The following is a 17938-nucleotide window of genomic DNA, read 5'->3' as shown; positions in this document are numbered from 1 at the left end:
TTTACTGATGTTTCTTAGATAACAGGGTTTTGTGTATTTTTCTTCTCTTCAGATGGTGTACACGAAGCCACTTCTGAGACCAACTGGGAGAAGACGGCTGATGAGATTTTAGCTGATGGCAATGAATCAGGAGCAGATTTAGCACAGACAGCAGAGCAAGAGGAGGCTGAAAGGGACGATACTGAGAAAGTGGCTGCGAGTATCCTGCCATGTCCACTCTGCCGTCAAAGGGCAGAGAGCTTCCCTGAATTGAGGGAGCACCAGGAGAATGTGCACCCTGAACTGACCCACACTGATATCCGCCAGCTTTGTGGCCCTAGCGGACACAGTGAGGAGGATGACGAAGAAGAGATGGGCGAGGCAGAAGAGGGGCTAAGCAGCGGAAACAGCTTATCAGACGTGCCAGTTATTGAAGGGAAGGCCACAGCTATAAACTTAGACACTTTTCCAACTGCCACAACAAGTGTTCCTTTGGACATTCGTCAGCCTGGTTCTTACCGCAAAAGCACAAATTTTGCCATGGACAAATTCCTAGATCCTTCACGACCATATAAATGCACAGTGTGCAAAGAATCCTTCACCCAGAAGAACATCCTAATAGTTCACTACAACTCTGTGTCCCACCTACACAAGATGAAAAGAGCCTGTATTGACCCCTTGCTGCCATCCCGAGCTGAGGCAACCACTGCCCAAGACAAGCCCTTCAAGTGCACAGTCTGCCGTGTATCGTACAACCAGAGTTCTACACTAGAGATCCATATGCGCTCTGTGCTGCATCAGACACGCTCAAGGGTGGCCAAGCTTGAAGCAGCCGACATAAACACCCCAGATTCCAATAGCAGCTACAGCGCAGAGAGATCCGAGAATTCTGACAGGGGCTACAATGTAGAGCTTGGAAGCAAAAACACCACAGCTCGTTCTTTATCACCAGCTATTGACAATACTTCAGCAGAGGTGAAATTGGAGGCACCAAGTGCAGAGCCTTTGCAAAAAGGTCTGAGTGTCCCAAGTTTGCCCTATGTTTCACAGCAGATGCATCTGTCCCTGGACCTTCACCGACCAGCTTCACTGCTGCAGTCACCACTGTTCACACCATCTATACTCCCTCCCTTTCCACTAGGGCACGAGACCTTACTGAAACTACAGCAACAGCTCCTGCTACCCTTTTATCTGCACGACTTGAAGGTGAACCCTGAGCTTTCCATGCAAGGGCCACCTTCCATTTTGTCACTACCGGGTGCTAGCCCCATGTTCATTAGTGGTGGTGGCCTGATTAAACCACCACCAGCCATGGTAAAGGATGAAGCTCAGTCATCAATGGAACCAATAACCTCCTCCTCATCCTCTCTTGCTCAACCAACTCCTATGAGCCGCAACCTTGGAGAAGCTTCTGCATCAGAGTTACCATCCAACAGTGACACGAATGACACTGATGCTGGGGTCCAAGAACCCACTCCACATGATGAGGAAAAAGGGGAGAGTATACAAGAAGAAGAGCCACTACCAAAGCCACCACTAGGCAATGCCAAAACAAAAGAGTCTGCTCAGGAACAGGTAGCCAATGCCATCCCTCCTCCTCGGATCCCCACTGACATTTCACGGACAGCATCCAAAGCCCTGCTAGAGAACTTTGGATTTGAGCTTGTGATTCAGTACAATGAGGGAAAACAACATCTGCTCCCAACATATCCTCCACTATTCCAGCCACAGCAGATGCCACCCCGGCCTCCACAAAGCACCAGTGAGGAGCACAGCCATGAGAAGCTGAAGTGTGAGACTTGTGGGAAACTTTTCTCAAACATGTTGATCCTGAAGACCCATGAAGAGCACGTTCATCGTCGCTTCCTTCCCTTTGAGGCACTAAGCCGATATGCAGCTCAGTTCCGCAAAAGCTATGACATCATGAATGCTCCCAAGCAGCTGTCTGCTGTGACACCATCTGAGGCCTCACCTAACCAGAAGGATCCACAGCAACTACCAGAGGCATCTGTTCAGATCCCTCCACTGCCCCATCCACTGGACTTCTCTCTTTGTCCCTCCTTCCTGATACCACCCCTTTCCTTGCAGGCCATGCCCCCTACTCTGCCAAGCATGGAGGAGTTGATGTCTGCTGCATTGGCCCAAGCAAAGAAAGGTGAAGTAACAGTGGAGCCAGATGCTGGTGAGAGCCGCAGTCCACGTACCCGCATTACTCCGGAGCAGCTGAAGGTGCTGTGGAACTTCTTTGACATTAACAACTTGCCTTCGGAGGAGAAGATCCTGCAGATGTCTGAGCACACTGGCCTTGCTGCCAAAGTAGTGAAGCATTGGTTCCGCAACCACCTCTTCAAGGAACGCCAACAGGACAAGGATAGCCCCTATAACTTCAGCACTCCACCGTCATCATCCACTGCACTACCAGAGGGTGAGGAGGCAGGTGTGGGTTGTGGCCCACAGAGTCAGATCACGGAGGTTAGCCGACAAGATCATTGGGGCAGCCGTCGATTTACACGCACTAAGTTTTCTGACTTCCAGTTCCAGGCCCTGCAGTCCTTCTTTGAGACCAGCGCCTTTCCAAAGGACAGCGAGGTGGATAGGCTCTCCCAGCTTCTTGTGCTCCCCAACCGTGTTGTGGTGGTCTGGTTCCAGAATGCCAGACAGAAGGCAAGAAAAAATGCAGCGGAGTCTCCATTCCATGCTGGTGAGAAAGGAAAAGAACCAGGTGCTGAGGAGCGATGTGTCATGGGTGGCAGTAAGCAGATTGCTTGCAAGAAGTGCCACATTGCCTTTCCATGCATCTTTAAGCTAATCCAACACTTAAAGAAGTGCTTCAATGATCAGCTGGCTGAGGAGGATACAGATGACATATCTGAGCCTCAGGAAGTATCAAAGGAGACAGACAGTGCCATTCAGAGCGAGGTATCTGCATCTGTGCAACCTGTACCTGAAACTCCAGAAACTGAACCCCCCCATGAAAATTTTGCAACCCCAGTCCCAGCATCCAATGAGAAGGAGGAACTGCCGAAGGACAACGAAGAAGATGAGGCTCCAGAGAGTGAGAAGGCAGAGCAGGAATGTGAAGCAGAGAAGACTGAAGAGCCATCGCCTCCAACCACAGAGGTTTTACCTGACCAACCTTCAGAAGATCGGGAGAAAGAAGAGCAGGAGAAAGACGTGCTGGAACTAATCTCGGAAGAGCCAATGCAGTCTCTGGATCAGGCCTCCCTACCGAATCGGCCCCTGCAGACTCAGTCACCACAAGAGCGCCCTCAGGAGGGAGACAGTGCCAACATCCACTCCTGTGATCAGTGCCAGATGTCCTTCGCCAGCCGAGAGCTACTGACTCAACACCTGAGTCTGCACATCCTGACCTCCACCCCAATCTCAGGGCACCTGCTGGACATGCCTCTCCTGAAGTTTGACAACAATAGCTCACTGCTTACGGGACCACTTCTGCCAGTCAGTTTCAGCACCCTTTCTTCTACTCTTGGCGACAGCATGAGAGGAGTGGGCCGCAAGCGAAAGCTTGATGAAGACAGCTTGTCACCCACTGAGAGCGAAGCAGGCTACCTGGGAGATGAGCCCCCAAAGGATAAAAGGCTAAGGACCACTATCTTGCCTGAGCAGCTAGAGATCCTGCACCGTTGGTACATGCAGGACTCCAACCCCACCCGCAAGATGCTTGACCGCATTTCTGAAGAGGTGTCACTGAAGAAGCGTGTGGTGCAGGTCTGGTTCCAGAACACCCGGGCCCGGGAGCGCAAGGGTCAGTTCCGTTGTACAGTGTCCACTGTATCCACAAAGCCCTACACCAAATTTGTCCCTCTGGGAACACCAGAGGCCCTGCCCCGCCTTTTGACCGACTCCCCTTCAGCAATGCTGTCTCATCGCAGTCCTAATCTCCAGGTGCTTAGAGATACTGCTGCGTTCTACTACAATGCTACAAGCATGCACCATGCCACTGCTCCCTCAACAGTACACAGGGGAAACCCATCGCCCTACCAACCAGTGGCAACTTCTCAAACTTTCATGATAAAGGCAGACACATGCTGCACTGTGCGAGAACCAGCTACATCTGACCCCGCCCCAGCCGAGCCGGACGACTCTGCCACCCTCAGCACTCAAAACACAGACCAAGAGAGCAAAGCTGGTGAGCCATCCCCCCCAATCGACAACTCTGATGAGAGCAAACAACGGGCATCTCCACCTCCTCCTACCATGGAGGCAGAGGCTCGCAGCCCTGGTGACATGAGTGACTCATCCAGCTTCGCTGACCCAGATTCTCCAAATCCTGGCCTGCAAAAGTATGCAGACAGCAGCGTTGATGCCTTGGGCCAACGGCGCTTCCGTACTCAGATGAGCAGCTTGCAACTCAAGATAATGAAGGCATGCTATGCCAACTACCGCACACCCACTATGAGTGAGTGTGAGCTGCTTGGCAGCGAGATCGGCTTACAGAAGCGGGTCATCCAAGTGTGGTTCCAGAATGCCCGTGCGAAGGAGAAAAAGGCTAAACTTCAGGGGTTACCACCACCAATGGGTCTCGACTCATCAGGGGATACACCCCGTTCTGAGTGTACCTATTGCCGAGTCAAGTATGACTTTTATGTGTCCTGCCGCAGTCACGTCTTCTCCCACCAACACATCGCCAGGCTGAGGGAGGCAATCCAGGAGCAGCTGAAGAACGAGATAAAGTATTACGATCTGGCACCAGCTGCAGGGAGTGCTGTCCCACAGCTCAAGGCAGAGATGAAACCAGGCACCGCCGCTGCTGGGACCCCTGCCGCTGCCACTTATATGGGGCTGGGATTTCAAAACATGCCCTCTGGTCTGCCCAGGCTTGCCCCGGTGCTGCTGTCTGGCCAGCAAGTGCCACCCACCACCATCGGAGGGCTGGCTTCATTTAACGCAGGTGAGGATGGGCAGCTGAGGAAGCAGAGGAGGTATTTGGGGTGCTTTGAGCTGTGGGCACATACAATGGTTTTGTGTGTGTGTGTGTGCGCCAAGTCCCCTTGATTAGCAGAGAGAGCTAGGGAGAAAGGGAAGGATGAAAATGAGACAAACAGAAAAGGAATGAAGAAACGGCGATGCACGGATAGGAGACCACAGGAAATGAAGAAATTGATGGAGGTGATAAAAAGAGGACAGTAAAGGCTACTTGAACATTGGCTACTGGGTGGCAAGATAGAGTGAGATGGAGAGACGGAAAGAGGTGATAGGTGAAAGGAAATGAGGAGATTGGACAGGCCTTATGAGGGTATGGGCATGGAGGCAGCAGACAAAGAATATGTCGAGAAAAGAAAGGGGGCAAAGAAAGAATACAGAGAACGGTAAACAAGAAGGCAGAGGGGATTGAAAAGTTGACTGAAAGGAAATGGGACTGAGGAATGACTAGAAGAAAATAGGCTGGTGGAAAGAAAGAGACGACCAGGGTAAAGAAAGTGAGATGTGGGCGAGGGAAAGGGGATCCGTCTAAGGAAGAGGATATTAATTGAATACTAGATGGCCCAAGGAGTGGGCTTCACCTTAAATTGTCTATACCTAGATGGAGCTGATTTGATGCCACACACACCCAGTTCAGAATATCTTATTGTGTCTGATACTAACCTCCACAGCCCTGGCCACACAAAGGAGGCCCCTCTGGTCACATCTCTGGCCATGCAAAGGCTCTCCTGGGTCTTATGCCAATTTGTACAGAAAGATTAGGCTAATTATTATTAGAACAGCCTTGATCACATACAAGTTGCCACACCTTTGGTCAGGCTAAGGATGTAGTAAAGGAGACTACACAACACGGGGTCTTACAAGTACAGTTTAATGGTGTCAAAGGAAGGCAGCTTAACAGCCACATGCTGCTGGCTTTTTTCTCTCCCCAACTGTCTCTCCCTCGAAGCCTTGCCAATTCACATTCCGCCCACCAACATTCTGTACAAGATTTGAACACTACACACCTTCCCCTAAAAAGAAAAAATATAATAATTCTATTACAAAGCTATTTACAAATACAATTAATCTGCAAACTAAGATTACCCCAATACTGAACAAAATCTTTCAGCTTCATGGAAATGGTCTTTACTCTTGCCCTTTACCCTACCGCTACGTCTTGCCTATCCTTGATCATACAGTCGTCACTTATCTTCCCATCATTCATCAAACTAGTGCTTCAAACTGTACCATATGACCTAGACATCTGACTCCCTACATCTTCAAGATCACCACTATGGGGTACCCTTAATCCATTACTAACTCCATTGGGATCTGCAATTAGTTTTTCCCCATCGTCAGACTCTCGCCCTTTAAGTCCCCCTCCTGGTACTATTCTGTCCACCTCCACATGATCAAAACCATCATACGCACCAACGCATGTGTCACCATTCTCCATATCAGACGATCCATTTGTTTTCACTGAAACCCCTTTGAACACAGAAAGTCATCTGAAATTCCATATTTTGCCTCCTTCAACTCTCCTTGCTTTACTGAAACTTTCAACCCTCTTCACATGATACGAGCAGTTAGCCATTCTCTTATTGAACATACACCCCTGTCTCACCCGTACCATTTCACTTACTTCAACTTGAACCCCACCGCGGAAAACAGGCAGCCGCTGTCCCTCATTTTCCTTTGATAACACTCCACATGTTTCTTGACTTAAGCAAAATCAATTTCCGTATCGTATGTATTTCTCACCTTCAACAACCAGGGCATAAGTTTAGATCTTGGCTTCCTTCCTCGTAACATCCCAAATGGAGACAACCCAGTAACAGAATTAGGTGAAGTATGGTACATTAATAAAGTAGCCCATAAAGCTATCCTCCACTGTAAACCGCTCTTTGTCGCCAACTGAATCGACTGTTTAACTACTCTGTTAAAGCGTTCTACTTGACCATTGCCATGGGGTGATTATTAGACACCCTTTTGTTTGCAATACCACACCTCCTTAAAAAAACTGTCCATTACCATGCTTATAAATTGTGAGGCATTGTCAGATATAAGTTCTTCCGGTAACCCTTCGCGACAAAAAATGTAATCTAAAAATTCAATTACCTGCAAGGATGTAACCTTCTCTACAATTTTCAACTCTGGCCATTTGGTAAAATAGTTCACCGCTACTATAGCATACACATCCTTATGAGGTAACATTCCACAATAGGACTGACATCAACAGCTAATGGCTTGGCCGACTTGTCACTTTTCAGACAGGGACTGCACTCCCTTACCCAATTATCAATCATACCATCTATGACAGGCCACCATTAGAATTCACATACCCTTCTCTTAGTAGTAGTCCTACCCATATGACCTTCATGAGCCAACTTAAAAATGGATTCTATTAACTTCTGTGGAGAAACAACTTTATCACCTCTGATGACTAAATCATCAGAAAACAGCAATTCCTGCATGACTTTAAAAAATGATGCCACTTCACCACTCAATTTTCTCTTCTCTGGCCAACCTTTACTAAAATGGGTTAAAAGCTCTTTTAAAATGCAGTCAATTTGCATGGCTTCCTTCCACCTTTCTTCAGATATAGTTTTAGTCGCATTCTCTCTTAAACACCAGTTATTAACATCATCCATAATGTATGCCACATCACATTCTGTACCTTCGCGTTGACTCCATCCTGAACTGGTAACCATGACACACAATCGACATGTGCATTGGCACGCCCAGGAACATATTCCACCACACACTGATATTATTGCATTTTGTCAGCCAACCTTGCTAACAGAGCTGTTAACATTCTCCCACCGCCAGCATACTGATCAACTGCTTATGGTCAGTTCTCAGAACAAACTTTTTCCCCCACAAGAACTGGTGAAAATGTTGTACTGCCCATGTACAAGCTAACATTTCTTTCTCTAGAGTGGCATAATTGCACTGCGCAACATCCTTGCGGCATACAATACCACCCAGTCCGTCCTTCTGCATAAATACTGCCCCTAGTCCGACACTACTAGCGTCTACTGATACTATACATTCTCTTCCAATCCCATATGATTTTTAAAATGGTGCTCAAACACTCTCCTTTTTCAAAAGTTCAAAAGCGTTCTGCTGGTTATCACCCCACATATATATTTTTTTCTTGAGCAATTGCTGCAAAGGATGCACTTTAGTAGAATAGTCCTGTAGAAATTTCCTATAGTATTCTGTTAACCCCAAAAAGGACAATAGCTTATTCTTTGAGACAGGTGCAGGAGCTTTCAAAATGCTCTCCACATGGTTTAGTTTTAATGCCCTCCTTTGAAATTTCATGTCCCAAATACTCCACCTTGTCCTGCCTGAATTTGCATTTGGAGAATTTTAACATAAGACCTTTGTCTTGCAGTCTTTTAAATACATCCACTAAATCCTTATGTTCATCATGTTTTTTCCCAAAAATCTAAATATCATCTTTTGATACCCCCCTCCAACGCCTTCTAACATATTCTTCATTAAACATTGGAACACAGAGGCTGCACTTGCCAATCCAAAAGGCATACGTAAATATTGGAACATGCCAACATACCCTCCGGTGTAACAAATGCTGTCAACTGTTTAGAATCTTCATGCTGTTCTACCTGGTGGTAAGCGCTTGCTAAATCCACCGTGGAAAAGACTGAAGTACCCGCCAACGTGGGTATTAGCTCATGTATGTTTGGAAGAAGGTGTTTGTCAATCCAAATTTCCTTATTCAAACTGCGTAAATCCACAACCAAACTGAGGTCCCCAGTCCCCTTAAGAGACAACACAATAGGAGATACCCAAGGAGAAGATTCTGGGTTTATTAATGTTTTTCTCGACCAGATCACTCCGCATCACCTTACGTTTGTCTCGGTAGGTTAATGGCACATTCCTTACTTTGTGCCTCACCAGTACTACCTCCTCATTAAGTATGATTTTGTGTTTAAAATCAGCATATTTTCCTAACCTTCCTTGAAAAAGACCTGGGAACGATGTCCTTATTCCTCACACCAGGTCAAATGTGGTTACTGCCTTCCTTGCTTCTTCCCGCTCGTCGACAGTTTGTGTAGTAAAGGAGACTACACAATGCAGGGTCTTCCAAGTAGTGTTTATTGGTGTGAAAGGAAGGCAGCGTAACATCCAACGCTGCTGGCTTTTTCTCTCGCCCCAAGCATCTCTCCCTCGAAGCCTCGCCAACCCGCATCCCAAGACCCAGCCGCCCACCAACATTCTGTACAAGATTACAACACTACAAAGGAGACTTTACCATGCCCAATACTAGTGGCCCACAATCAAAAAGGTCTCTAGGGCCCAATGCCGCCTTTGCCGCTCCTCTGTTACGAGGAGGAAATCCAGGTTGTGATGTAATCCAGCTCCTTCAAAACCAAGGGAGTCCTTTGGTTTCTGACTCCAGTCTGTTTAGCTAGGGTGTCGCCTACCAAGCTGAGCATCAAGGCCATACAACCTCCCCAGCCAGGACATAATCCTGCAGGTAATGCCGCCTTCTTCATCAGTAACATATAGAATTATCGCTGGGGGACTGTGGCCAAGAGGGCTACGGAGTGGGAGGCAATGAAAGTGGTGATGCTGGGCCTCTGTATTAAGACCACCTATGGAGTGAGACAGCAGCTAGAGCGGGATGTAAAATTGCAGGAAAGGGAATTACAGAGATTGGAACCTATGCTCCATGCACACCCCCATCGTCTAGCAGAGTGGAGTGAGACCCGTCGGGTTCTAATGGAATCCCTTGAACGCTTGGGCAAATATAACCCAGTGCCATATAGGCAGCGACTTCACCTGGAAGAGGACAGGACCGGGGCACTGCTTGCAAAACTGTTAAAGAATGAGAGGCCTACTCCCTACGTGGTTCAACTGCTGTATCGGCGAGCGAATATGGTTTATAACCAGACAGCAATTTTGGAGGTGCTAACTGCACATATGGAACAGACATATGCCTCTGGGGTCTCTCCTCCTTTGAAGACGATAGAGGAGTTCCTATCGAGGGTGGAACTGCCGGACCTGGACGGTGAAGCGGGGGATGCGCTGGAAGAGCCCATCACTAGAGAGGAAATACTGAGTGGGATCAATAGATTGAAGCCTGCCAAAAGTCCAGGTTCGGACGGACTGCCGTCTGAATTCTATAAAATCTATGCTCCCCTGCTGGTTGATCACCTGCTGGAGGTCTACAATGAAGCCCTGCAGCAATGGATGTGGAGAGAGGCTATGATTATCATGCTCCCCAAGCCTGATAGGGACCCCCACATGGCGAAGTCATATAGACCAATCTCGCTTCTCAATATTGATATGAGTGGGGTGCTGGCACAGCGCCTCTTGCCCCGCATGTCCTTTTTGATCCACCCCGATCAATCTGGATTTATCCTCAAACGTAGCACTGCAAATAATCTCAGGAGGCTGGGTTTGGTGTGGAACTCCCCCAGAGTTGATCAGGAGGACTGTGCTGTGGCGATGCTTGATATTGAACATGTGTTTGATTCTGTGGCTTGGGGGTATGTCTGGGCAACGTTGAAAGTAATGGGATTGGGTCCAAAGTTCCTAAGTTGGCTCCAGCTAATATATTTGGCCCCACAAGCTAGGATGCGTCAGGGGGGTCTGATCTCCCGAGCTTTTGAACTGCGACGTGGTACTAGGAAGGGGTGTCCCCTGTCACCTTTATTGTTCGCGGCTGCGATGGAACCGCTGGCAGAAACTCGGCGGCGGCAGATGGAGGTGTGGGGGATAGGACTAAGAGACACAAACCACGTGGTGTTTATGTAGCAGACGACACGCTAGTATGTCTGCACCAACCAGACCAGGCCATTCCGACACTGTTGGATGTGTTGTTACAGTTCGGGGAGGTGTCGGTTTTGAGGACTAATCCGAATAAGTCCAGGTTGCTGCCGGTGGGTTATTTGGCAAAGCGGGCAAGGGAGGCCCTCCCAGAGGTGGGACTTCCGTGGGTTATCTCTGATCTGGGGATCAGACTAGTCCACAGCACCAACCGATATCTGGTTCTTAATATAGGGCAAGTGATCGAGGGTATAAAAGGTTCAATTCGATTTTGGCAACAACTGCCGCTGTCCCTCATGGGCAGAATTGCAATTATTAAAATGATAATACTTCCTCGCTGCTTGTATGCCTTACAGCACTCCTTATATGAGGTACCGGCGCACTTTTTCAAGTCTCTGAATATACTTTTAATAGAACTCCAATGGAGGTCCAAAGGAAAGAGAGTCAGTCTCGAGACACTGCAGAGAACATGGCAGAAAGGTGGATTAGAGGTCCCTCATTCAGAATTATACTACATGGCATCCCAACTCCAGCATGCAATTCATTGGCTAGACGAGAATGACAACTGGAAGAAAAGATTACTGACAGGTCCATATGGAGGACACTCACTGGCAGCATTATTAATGATGGGGGCTGGTTCTCCACGGACCATCCCGTACATAATCGGGCATGTGGAGCGGGTATGGGAGCGAGTTGTTAAAGTGATGGGACATGCCCCCTACGCCCTGGACATGCCTCTTTGGGTGGTACAACCATTCGCCAAAATAAAGGCTTCAATGTCGATCCGACGATGGAAGGACGGCGGGGGTTTGACGATGGGGGGTCTGTTCCACAATAAACAACTTATTGCTAGGAAGGATGCAGAATCAATATTTGAGCTGGGGACAGGTCAATTGCTTCTCTATGGGAAGATAACTCAAGTAGCAAGAGAGATGTGGCCTTCCACCCCGGATGAGCCTTCGGAAACGGGGTGTTCTTATGGGAGGTTACAAGAAGAGACAAGGCAGTTCAAAGGAGGGACTAATAAGCCTATTGACCAATGAAAAGCCACCATTTGCAAAGGACAGGAGCCAATTAAAAGGATGGGTGGAAAGTGGGCAGAGCTTTATGCCCATATCCTGAATACAGCATGTCTCGAAGAGACAGCACAGGCATTGCCTAGGCGAGACCTAAAAACAGAGAAATTCACTGTTTAAATATGTGACACAAAAACTCCTACAAATCTTTTTTTTTATTTTAAATGAAAAAATTGAGAAAAGGACAATACAACCACATAGCCTCCAGCCTGAAAAGGCTAGAAAACTGTCACTGCTGCTTTATGGAAAAGGCATTCCACCAGTACCCTTTTATGGCCTAGAAAGTGACCGTTCCCCTTTTTAAGGAATTGAAGGCGTATGCTAGATAAATAGTGCATGTCTGACTTACCCTGAATGAGAACTAGGATTACAGGTAAGTAACGCCCCCATCTCCTCCAGGGATCCACAATAAATAAAGAAGCAAGCCAATTCCTATTAAAACTGACAATTTGACAAAGAAAAGAAAAACTTTACTTTGCAGAGAGTTTTCCTAAGTAAGCTTAGTGGGTCCCTCTTTTGGAAACAGAATCAGAACAATATTGTCTTGCAAAGGTGGGGAGAGGAGTTGGCCTAACGGTTAGGGTGCTCGACCTTGGACCTGGGGGAACTGGGTTCAAGTCTCAGTAACGATGCTAAACATCCTGTGATTCTGGGCAAATCACTTAATCTCCCCGTGCCTAACAAAAAAATGAATATGTGTCCTCATGTAACGTAATTGGTGCTATGTAAAGCGCTCTGATACCTGGTTGGATTCAGGTCAAGTTCGCGCTATATAAAATTCTGCAAAAAATAAATAAAAGGTATGAACTTGCCTACAAGTTGCCATTTTAGAGATATCATAAAGGCAAATAGTCCGTAGTGATGCAGCAGTAGCTGCTTTCCCCTTTGTGGAATGGGTTCTGGGCCCATTATAAACAAAAAGGCAATTAGATTTTTTAATCTCATCTAGCTGTAAATTCAAATCCCTCCTAAAGTCCAAAGAATTTAAGGATCTCTGCTTGAGAGAAGGGGTTTTGAAAGAAAGTTGGTGTTTACTGACAGCCCTTGCAATCATTTATAGGCAAGGGAACTGTAAGCACACAGTCTCCTAAGATTCAGGTCTACCTATTCACATGCAGGCCTTTTAGCTCAGATGACTTAGGTTTATGCATTTATGTTTGTGACCTTGGACCAAGAGCTGTATGCTCAAACTATTCCTATTGACCAAACACCATACTTTAATTTCCACCCCACTTGACCCTTTTGCTGCAATCCCAATCGGTCTCTAGCATTGTATAATGCTCATGACCCATGTTTGTTGTTTACCCTGCTGGGCACCAACCTCATATTTATGATCTAGGTATCCCTATTCTACTGGTCCTCGGATCAAGGGGCTGTAACCTTGCCTTTCTCAGTTCTAGTGTTTATCTGCATATGCTCCTGAAACACTGTTCTTGGCATTGCAACAAGCACGGTATACCCAGCCTATTCCTAAAGAATACAGTAAACATTCCTCAACTGCCTCTTTCTCCTTTCTCTGCAAGCGCAGTTGGCCACTTTCATTGTTTTGGAATTACATTTATTAAGTGCTCACGACCCAGGTTTCTCTTTTCGCCTGCAGGACCCCATCACTGTAAATCCCCCTCGCCTCTTATGACCTAAAGGTCCCGATTCTCTTATGGGGCCTTGGATCAAGTAGCTGTAGACCTAACCTATCTTGGTCATGTGTTCATCTACGGACCCTTAGGGCCTCAAAGATAGATAGGGCTTGCAGCTTTGGAATCTAAGTCTCCTAATTGAATTTGCAGACCTTTATTATGATTTATTTACAATTTATTATATAGATATATATATATCTATATACACACACACACATACACACACGGAGAAGGTTCCTTTCTGCATGGTATTGCAAAGTTGGACAGAAGGCAGTAGAAATGGTTGGGGAGGCATGGTTGGGTTAGTTTAGCAAATCGAAGGCTGGAAGGCTCTTCTGGTGTTCTCTAATGACTGTCTGTTTCTATTCGTAAACAGGCTCGGCTTCCAGTCTTCTTGGCATTGCTACTCCTGTTTCTCCAGCTGTGCTGCCTGCCCTCAACCATCCGGGCCCTCCCAATAAAGCATCGGATCAAGCTGCAACCAGTGAGGTCAGTCTGGTGCACCGTACGGAAAAGGATGCCCAGGTCGGCAACTCACCCCAGCCCAGCCTGCCACAGAAGAACCCTCCGGATAGCCCCATTCTCTCCAACTTGGCCATGCCAAAATCCTTCAAGACACTCCAGGCAGCCAGCACTAATGGAGGAGGTGCTCCCCCACTTGTGGGGGGGCAGTTTCTGCCATTCCCTCTGTCGGGAACGCCACCCATGTTTAGCCCCCAGGTCCAAGGGGCCTACTTCCAACAGCTGTATGGTATGAAAAGGGGCCTCTTCCCCATGAATCCAGTGATACCTCAAACCCTTATTGGCCTGCTGCCCAACTCTTTGACGTCACCAGAGGGACCAAAGCCTCAAAAGCCCACTCTGCCGGCTCTCAGAGACCCACCACCTGAGGTGGAGAAGGCAACACAGACAAGTGGTGAAGATATGCTGCTCCTGCAAGGCACTGGGATCTCCACTGTGGACGTAGCACACAGATACCTATGTCGGCGGTGCAAGGAAGCATTTGACGACGAGGGACAGGCGGCAGCACACCAGGATGAGGCCTGCTTCCCACAGGGCGCTGCTCCATCGCCCCTGCGGGTTCCAGTCTGTACCTACCACTGCCTGGCCTGCCAGGTGCTGGTGAGCGGCATCGAGGTCCTAGGCCAGCACCTACGCTCCAGCGCCCACAGACAGCATGCCCTCTGCCAAATTAACCACACATTTGCCAAAGAGGAAGCAAACATACCTCGTGCGGACCCCGGCCCGAACCCAGTGTCTACCTCTGTGCTCCTAGCTCTGTAGAACTATATATCTATCTCTGTAGCATTTCCTTCTCCGTTTCCATCTCCACCTCTCCCCCTGTGTTTGTATCTATAACCCAGTTTCTCTCTCTCTCTCCATCTTTCTTCGTTTCTCACTCACACTTTGGCTTGTTTCTTGTCTTTTATTGTTCTCCTTTGTCTCCCCTTCTGTTCTATTCTTCAGTTGTCTTTGTTTACCTTGTGACTCCCTTTCTCATCCATTTTTTTTCTCACTATTCTTTTGTCTCTTGATTTTCATTGTCTCATTTTATTCAGATGTCTCCCTGGTCTCCTCATAGCATTGTTTTATTTCTTCATTTTGCCTCATTGTCAATTATTTCCTCTTGCATTGCTTTCCTCTGTCATCCTCTATTTTCCTTTGTAACCCACTGGTATTTATTTCTCATCCTTTGTCTTTCACTCCGTTTGTCTCATTATCTACTTCTTTGTAACCCTCTTTCATTGTCTCTTTCTGTGCCACTGCCCCTTTTCCTTTATCTTGCCTCTCTTCCTCCTGTCATTTACACACACAAAGAAACCTGTTGTTCACTCTTTTAAGGAAACGATAGAAAGGCGAAAAAACAAACTTCCCAAAGTATGTTGAGTCATTTAGACTTGTATCTTGGTACCGTACTCGAAAAAAATGACCCCTCCTCAAAACTGCTTTAAGAAATAAAGAATGGAAGCAAAGAACTCCAAAATACATAAAACCTAAAAAAACAAAAGTATAATAACCAAACAAGAAAATCTTCCGGATTTCTGGACTACTGTGATGCTAATGGAAAAGAGAGACAAAGTAACTGTGGGGTGAGCCATACTAGAGGACATATGTTTTGGCTCTGTGTACTGGCACACTCCTCATTCTGTTGAAACCCCCAGCAGCGAGCACTGCTTCCAAAAAACAAAAAAAAGCATAATCGATTTTAAGCAAAAGATGAGAACATTAGATTACTGGGATTTTTTTTCCATTTGATTTCTAAGTATGGTAATAAGTGATGTCTGACAAGTAATCCCTCTCATCCTGAGAAAGTGGGAGGGAATTTGTAACTTTAGAGTGTGGGGAGGGGGCATGCCCACCTCCTTTATTCAGCTCATGCTTTAAGAAAGTTATTCTCTGACGCCAAGGTGGGACCACAAGGGCACGGTCGCGTCATCTACACGAGGAAGGGGAAAGCTGGAAGATTTTTTTAAACATGTTTTCTGTCGAATCCAAAGTTTAGAGAGTTACACAAAAACATTTTAGAAGAAAAAAGTAAAAGGCAAAAAATATTTTTCCCAATACACAACCAAAAGAAGAAAAAAATCTAAGGAAATCCAAAAGAACAACAAGGAAAACAGAAAAAAAACAAAGCTAAAGAAGGAACGATCCTGTTTGGTGTCAGAATGAAAAAGAACGGAAATGAAAAGTGGAGCCTGAAAACCTTTAAAAAAAAAAAAAAAAAAAACCCTCAAAGTACCCTAGGGGATCTGTTTCTCTAACCAGTTTTGCGCTCGTATATAAATATATATATTGTTTATTGTTTTTGCCCCCTCAGTTTTTTACACTCAAAATGAAATTCTGACGGGGTGGGGTTTTTGAACAGGATGTGATCTAGCATGGGGGGAGCCTTGGACAAACACCTCCCCTCACAAACTCTTGGACCCACCTTTGATGACTTTTAAAAGAAAAAGGATAAAATGACAAAAAACTAACAAAAACTGGCGAAAAAACCAAAATGAAAATGTCAAAAAATATATGGGTTACCAGGGAAGGTACTCCACTCCTGCAACCCTTCCTACTAAAGCTTTTTTTTTTCCTCTGCAGGGATGGTGGCGGGTGGAGATAGGACAACAGAGAATGGGCACAACTTGATCCTGACCGACTATTCCAACCCTGCAGCTGTTCATGTTAAGGCAGGAGGGAGGGATTCATGTTGCAAGTCATACTGCTGTGTTTTTTTTCTCATAGAATCCTGGTTGCTTTTGATAGCGCCTCTTTTTTCACACATCATGGTACCCCCTGCATGTCTTTCTCATTTCTGTTCCAATCTCCCATAGTCTCTGCCATCTTCCTGACTTCCACCCTTTTTTTAGGTCTCGCCTAGCTATTGCTTTTACGCAATCGCTATGCGAGACTCTAGTAAGAGGGGCATTTCAAAGTGCTCCCAAAAGTGGATTGCATGGCGAGCACGCGCACAATCACGTGCATCGTGCCGCCATGCAATCCGTTTTGGGAAGCGCTTCAGCCCACTGGCGCGTGCACGTGTAGCCACAGCCTCGGCCTCATACTTTAAAGGGTCCGCTCCCCCGCCTTTACTTTCATTAGCGTAGGGATGTGCACATGCGCGTGCATTTTTTTGTCCGTGTGCTTTCGCTTTTGCCAGGTGTTGCCTAAACACGTTCCCCCCGCCTTGTGCTCGCTCTGCTGTCTCTTCCAAATGCTCGGGATGAAAAGAGGTACCTCCCCTGGTGACATGACTCTGCGCTGGGACTGGACTCCCCATATGCCATCTCTCACGCACGTGCGTTTTTTTGTCCGTGGGCTTTCGCCAGGTGTTGCCTAACCACGTTCCGCCCGCCTTGTGCTCGCTCTGCCGTCTCTTCCAAATGCTTGGGATGAAAAGAGACCCCTCCCTTGGTGACATGACTCTGCGCTGGGACTGGACCCCTCATATGCCATCCCTAAGGACCCTGCTATTCAAACTTCGTGCGCTGCTTTATCCCGTGTGCCCTCTGTTATGGCTGACGCCGCGCAAAACACTCGATTTCGGCCGCACCGTCTTCTAGCTTTAGATGCTGCTGTGAACAATCTGGCCGGGCTTTGGATCACACACAACATCCAAACTGGAGCCACTGTGCTGGGAGGCATTTAAAAAGCGCACGTCGACAGCAAGTCACTTGCACTCATAACATTGTGTTGTGTGATTTTATTATTGCCTGAAAAGTGCTGGACGCACAAGGAATTCTGCAGCAGGGGCTTTTTCAAACACGTGTGTGCGTGTGCGTTTTACTTAATTCCGTACCTGTTTAAATGTAAGTTTCTCAGCTGCTGTTGTACCTGCATCACTTGTGGGTGAGACATAAGCATGCAGTGTGCTATAGCTGCTGTGTGTTTCTGTGAAGGATGCTTTCATTTCTACTGTCTTGTCCATGACGCAGCACTGCTAAGGCTTATGCAGCGCTATTAGAAGTACAGCAGCGTTGGTCAGTCGGGCTGGTAACGGCTTCCTATACTCCCCACCACATTGCTTTCTGA

The 17938-nt window shown here is 47.1% G+C and overlaps 1 protein-coding gene across 1 annotated transcript in view; it reads left to right on the top strand.

The window, feature by feature from the left end:
- Positions 1 to 17698, top strand: part of LOC146870720 (zinc finger homeobox protein 2-like) — a 910344-nt gene extending 892646 nt beyond the window's left edge. The window contains exons 8-9 of the mRNA XM_085646216.1: positions 53 to 4891; positions 13797 to 17698. Of these exons, the coding sequence (XP_085502342.1) occupies positions 53 to 4891; positions 13797 to 14704 (5747 nt within the window). The 3' untranslated portion in view covers positions 14705 to 17698. The remainder of the gene's footprint in view (positions 1 to 52; positions 4892 to 13796) is intronic.
- The last annotated feature ends 240 nt before the right edge of the window (positions 17699 to 17938 follow it).

The sequence above is a fragment of the Triturus cristatus genome, chromosome 1_1 (genome assembly GCF_964204655.1).
Source record: "Triturus cristatus chromosome 1_1, aTriCri1.1, whole genome shotgun sequence".
Lineage (NCBI taxonomy): Eukaryota > Metazoa > Chordata > Amphibia > Caudata > Salamandridae > Triturus > Triturus cristatus.
The sequence above is the reverse complement of the archived record's forward strand: the minus strand, read 5'-3'. Positions and strand labels throughout refer to the sequence as shown.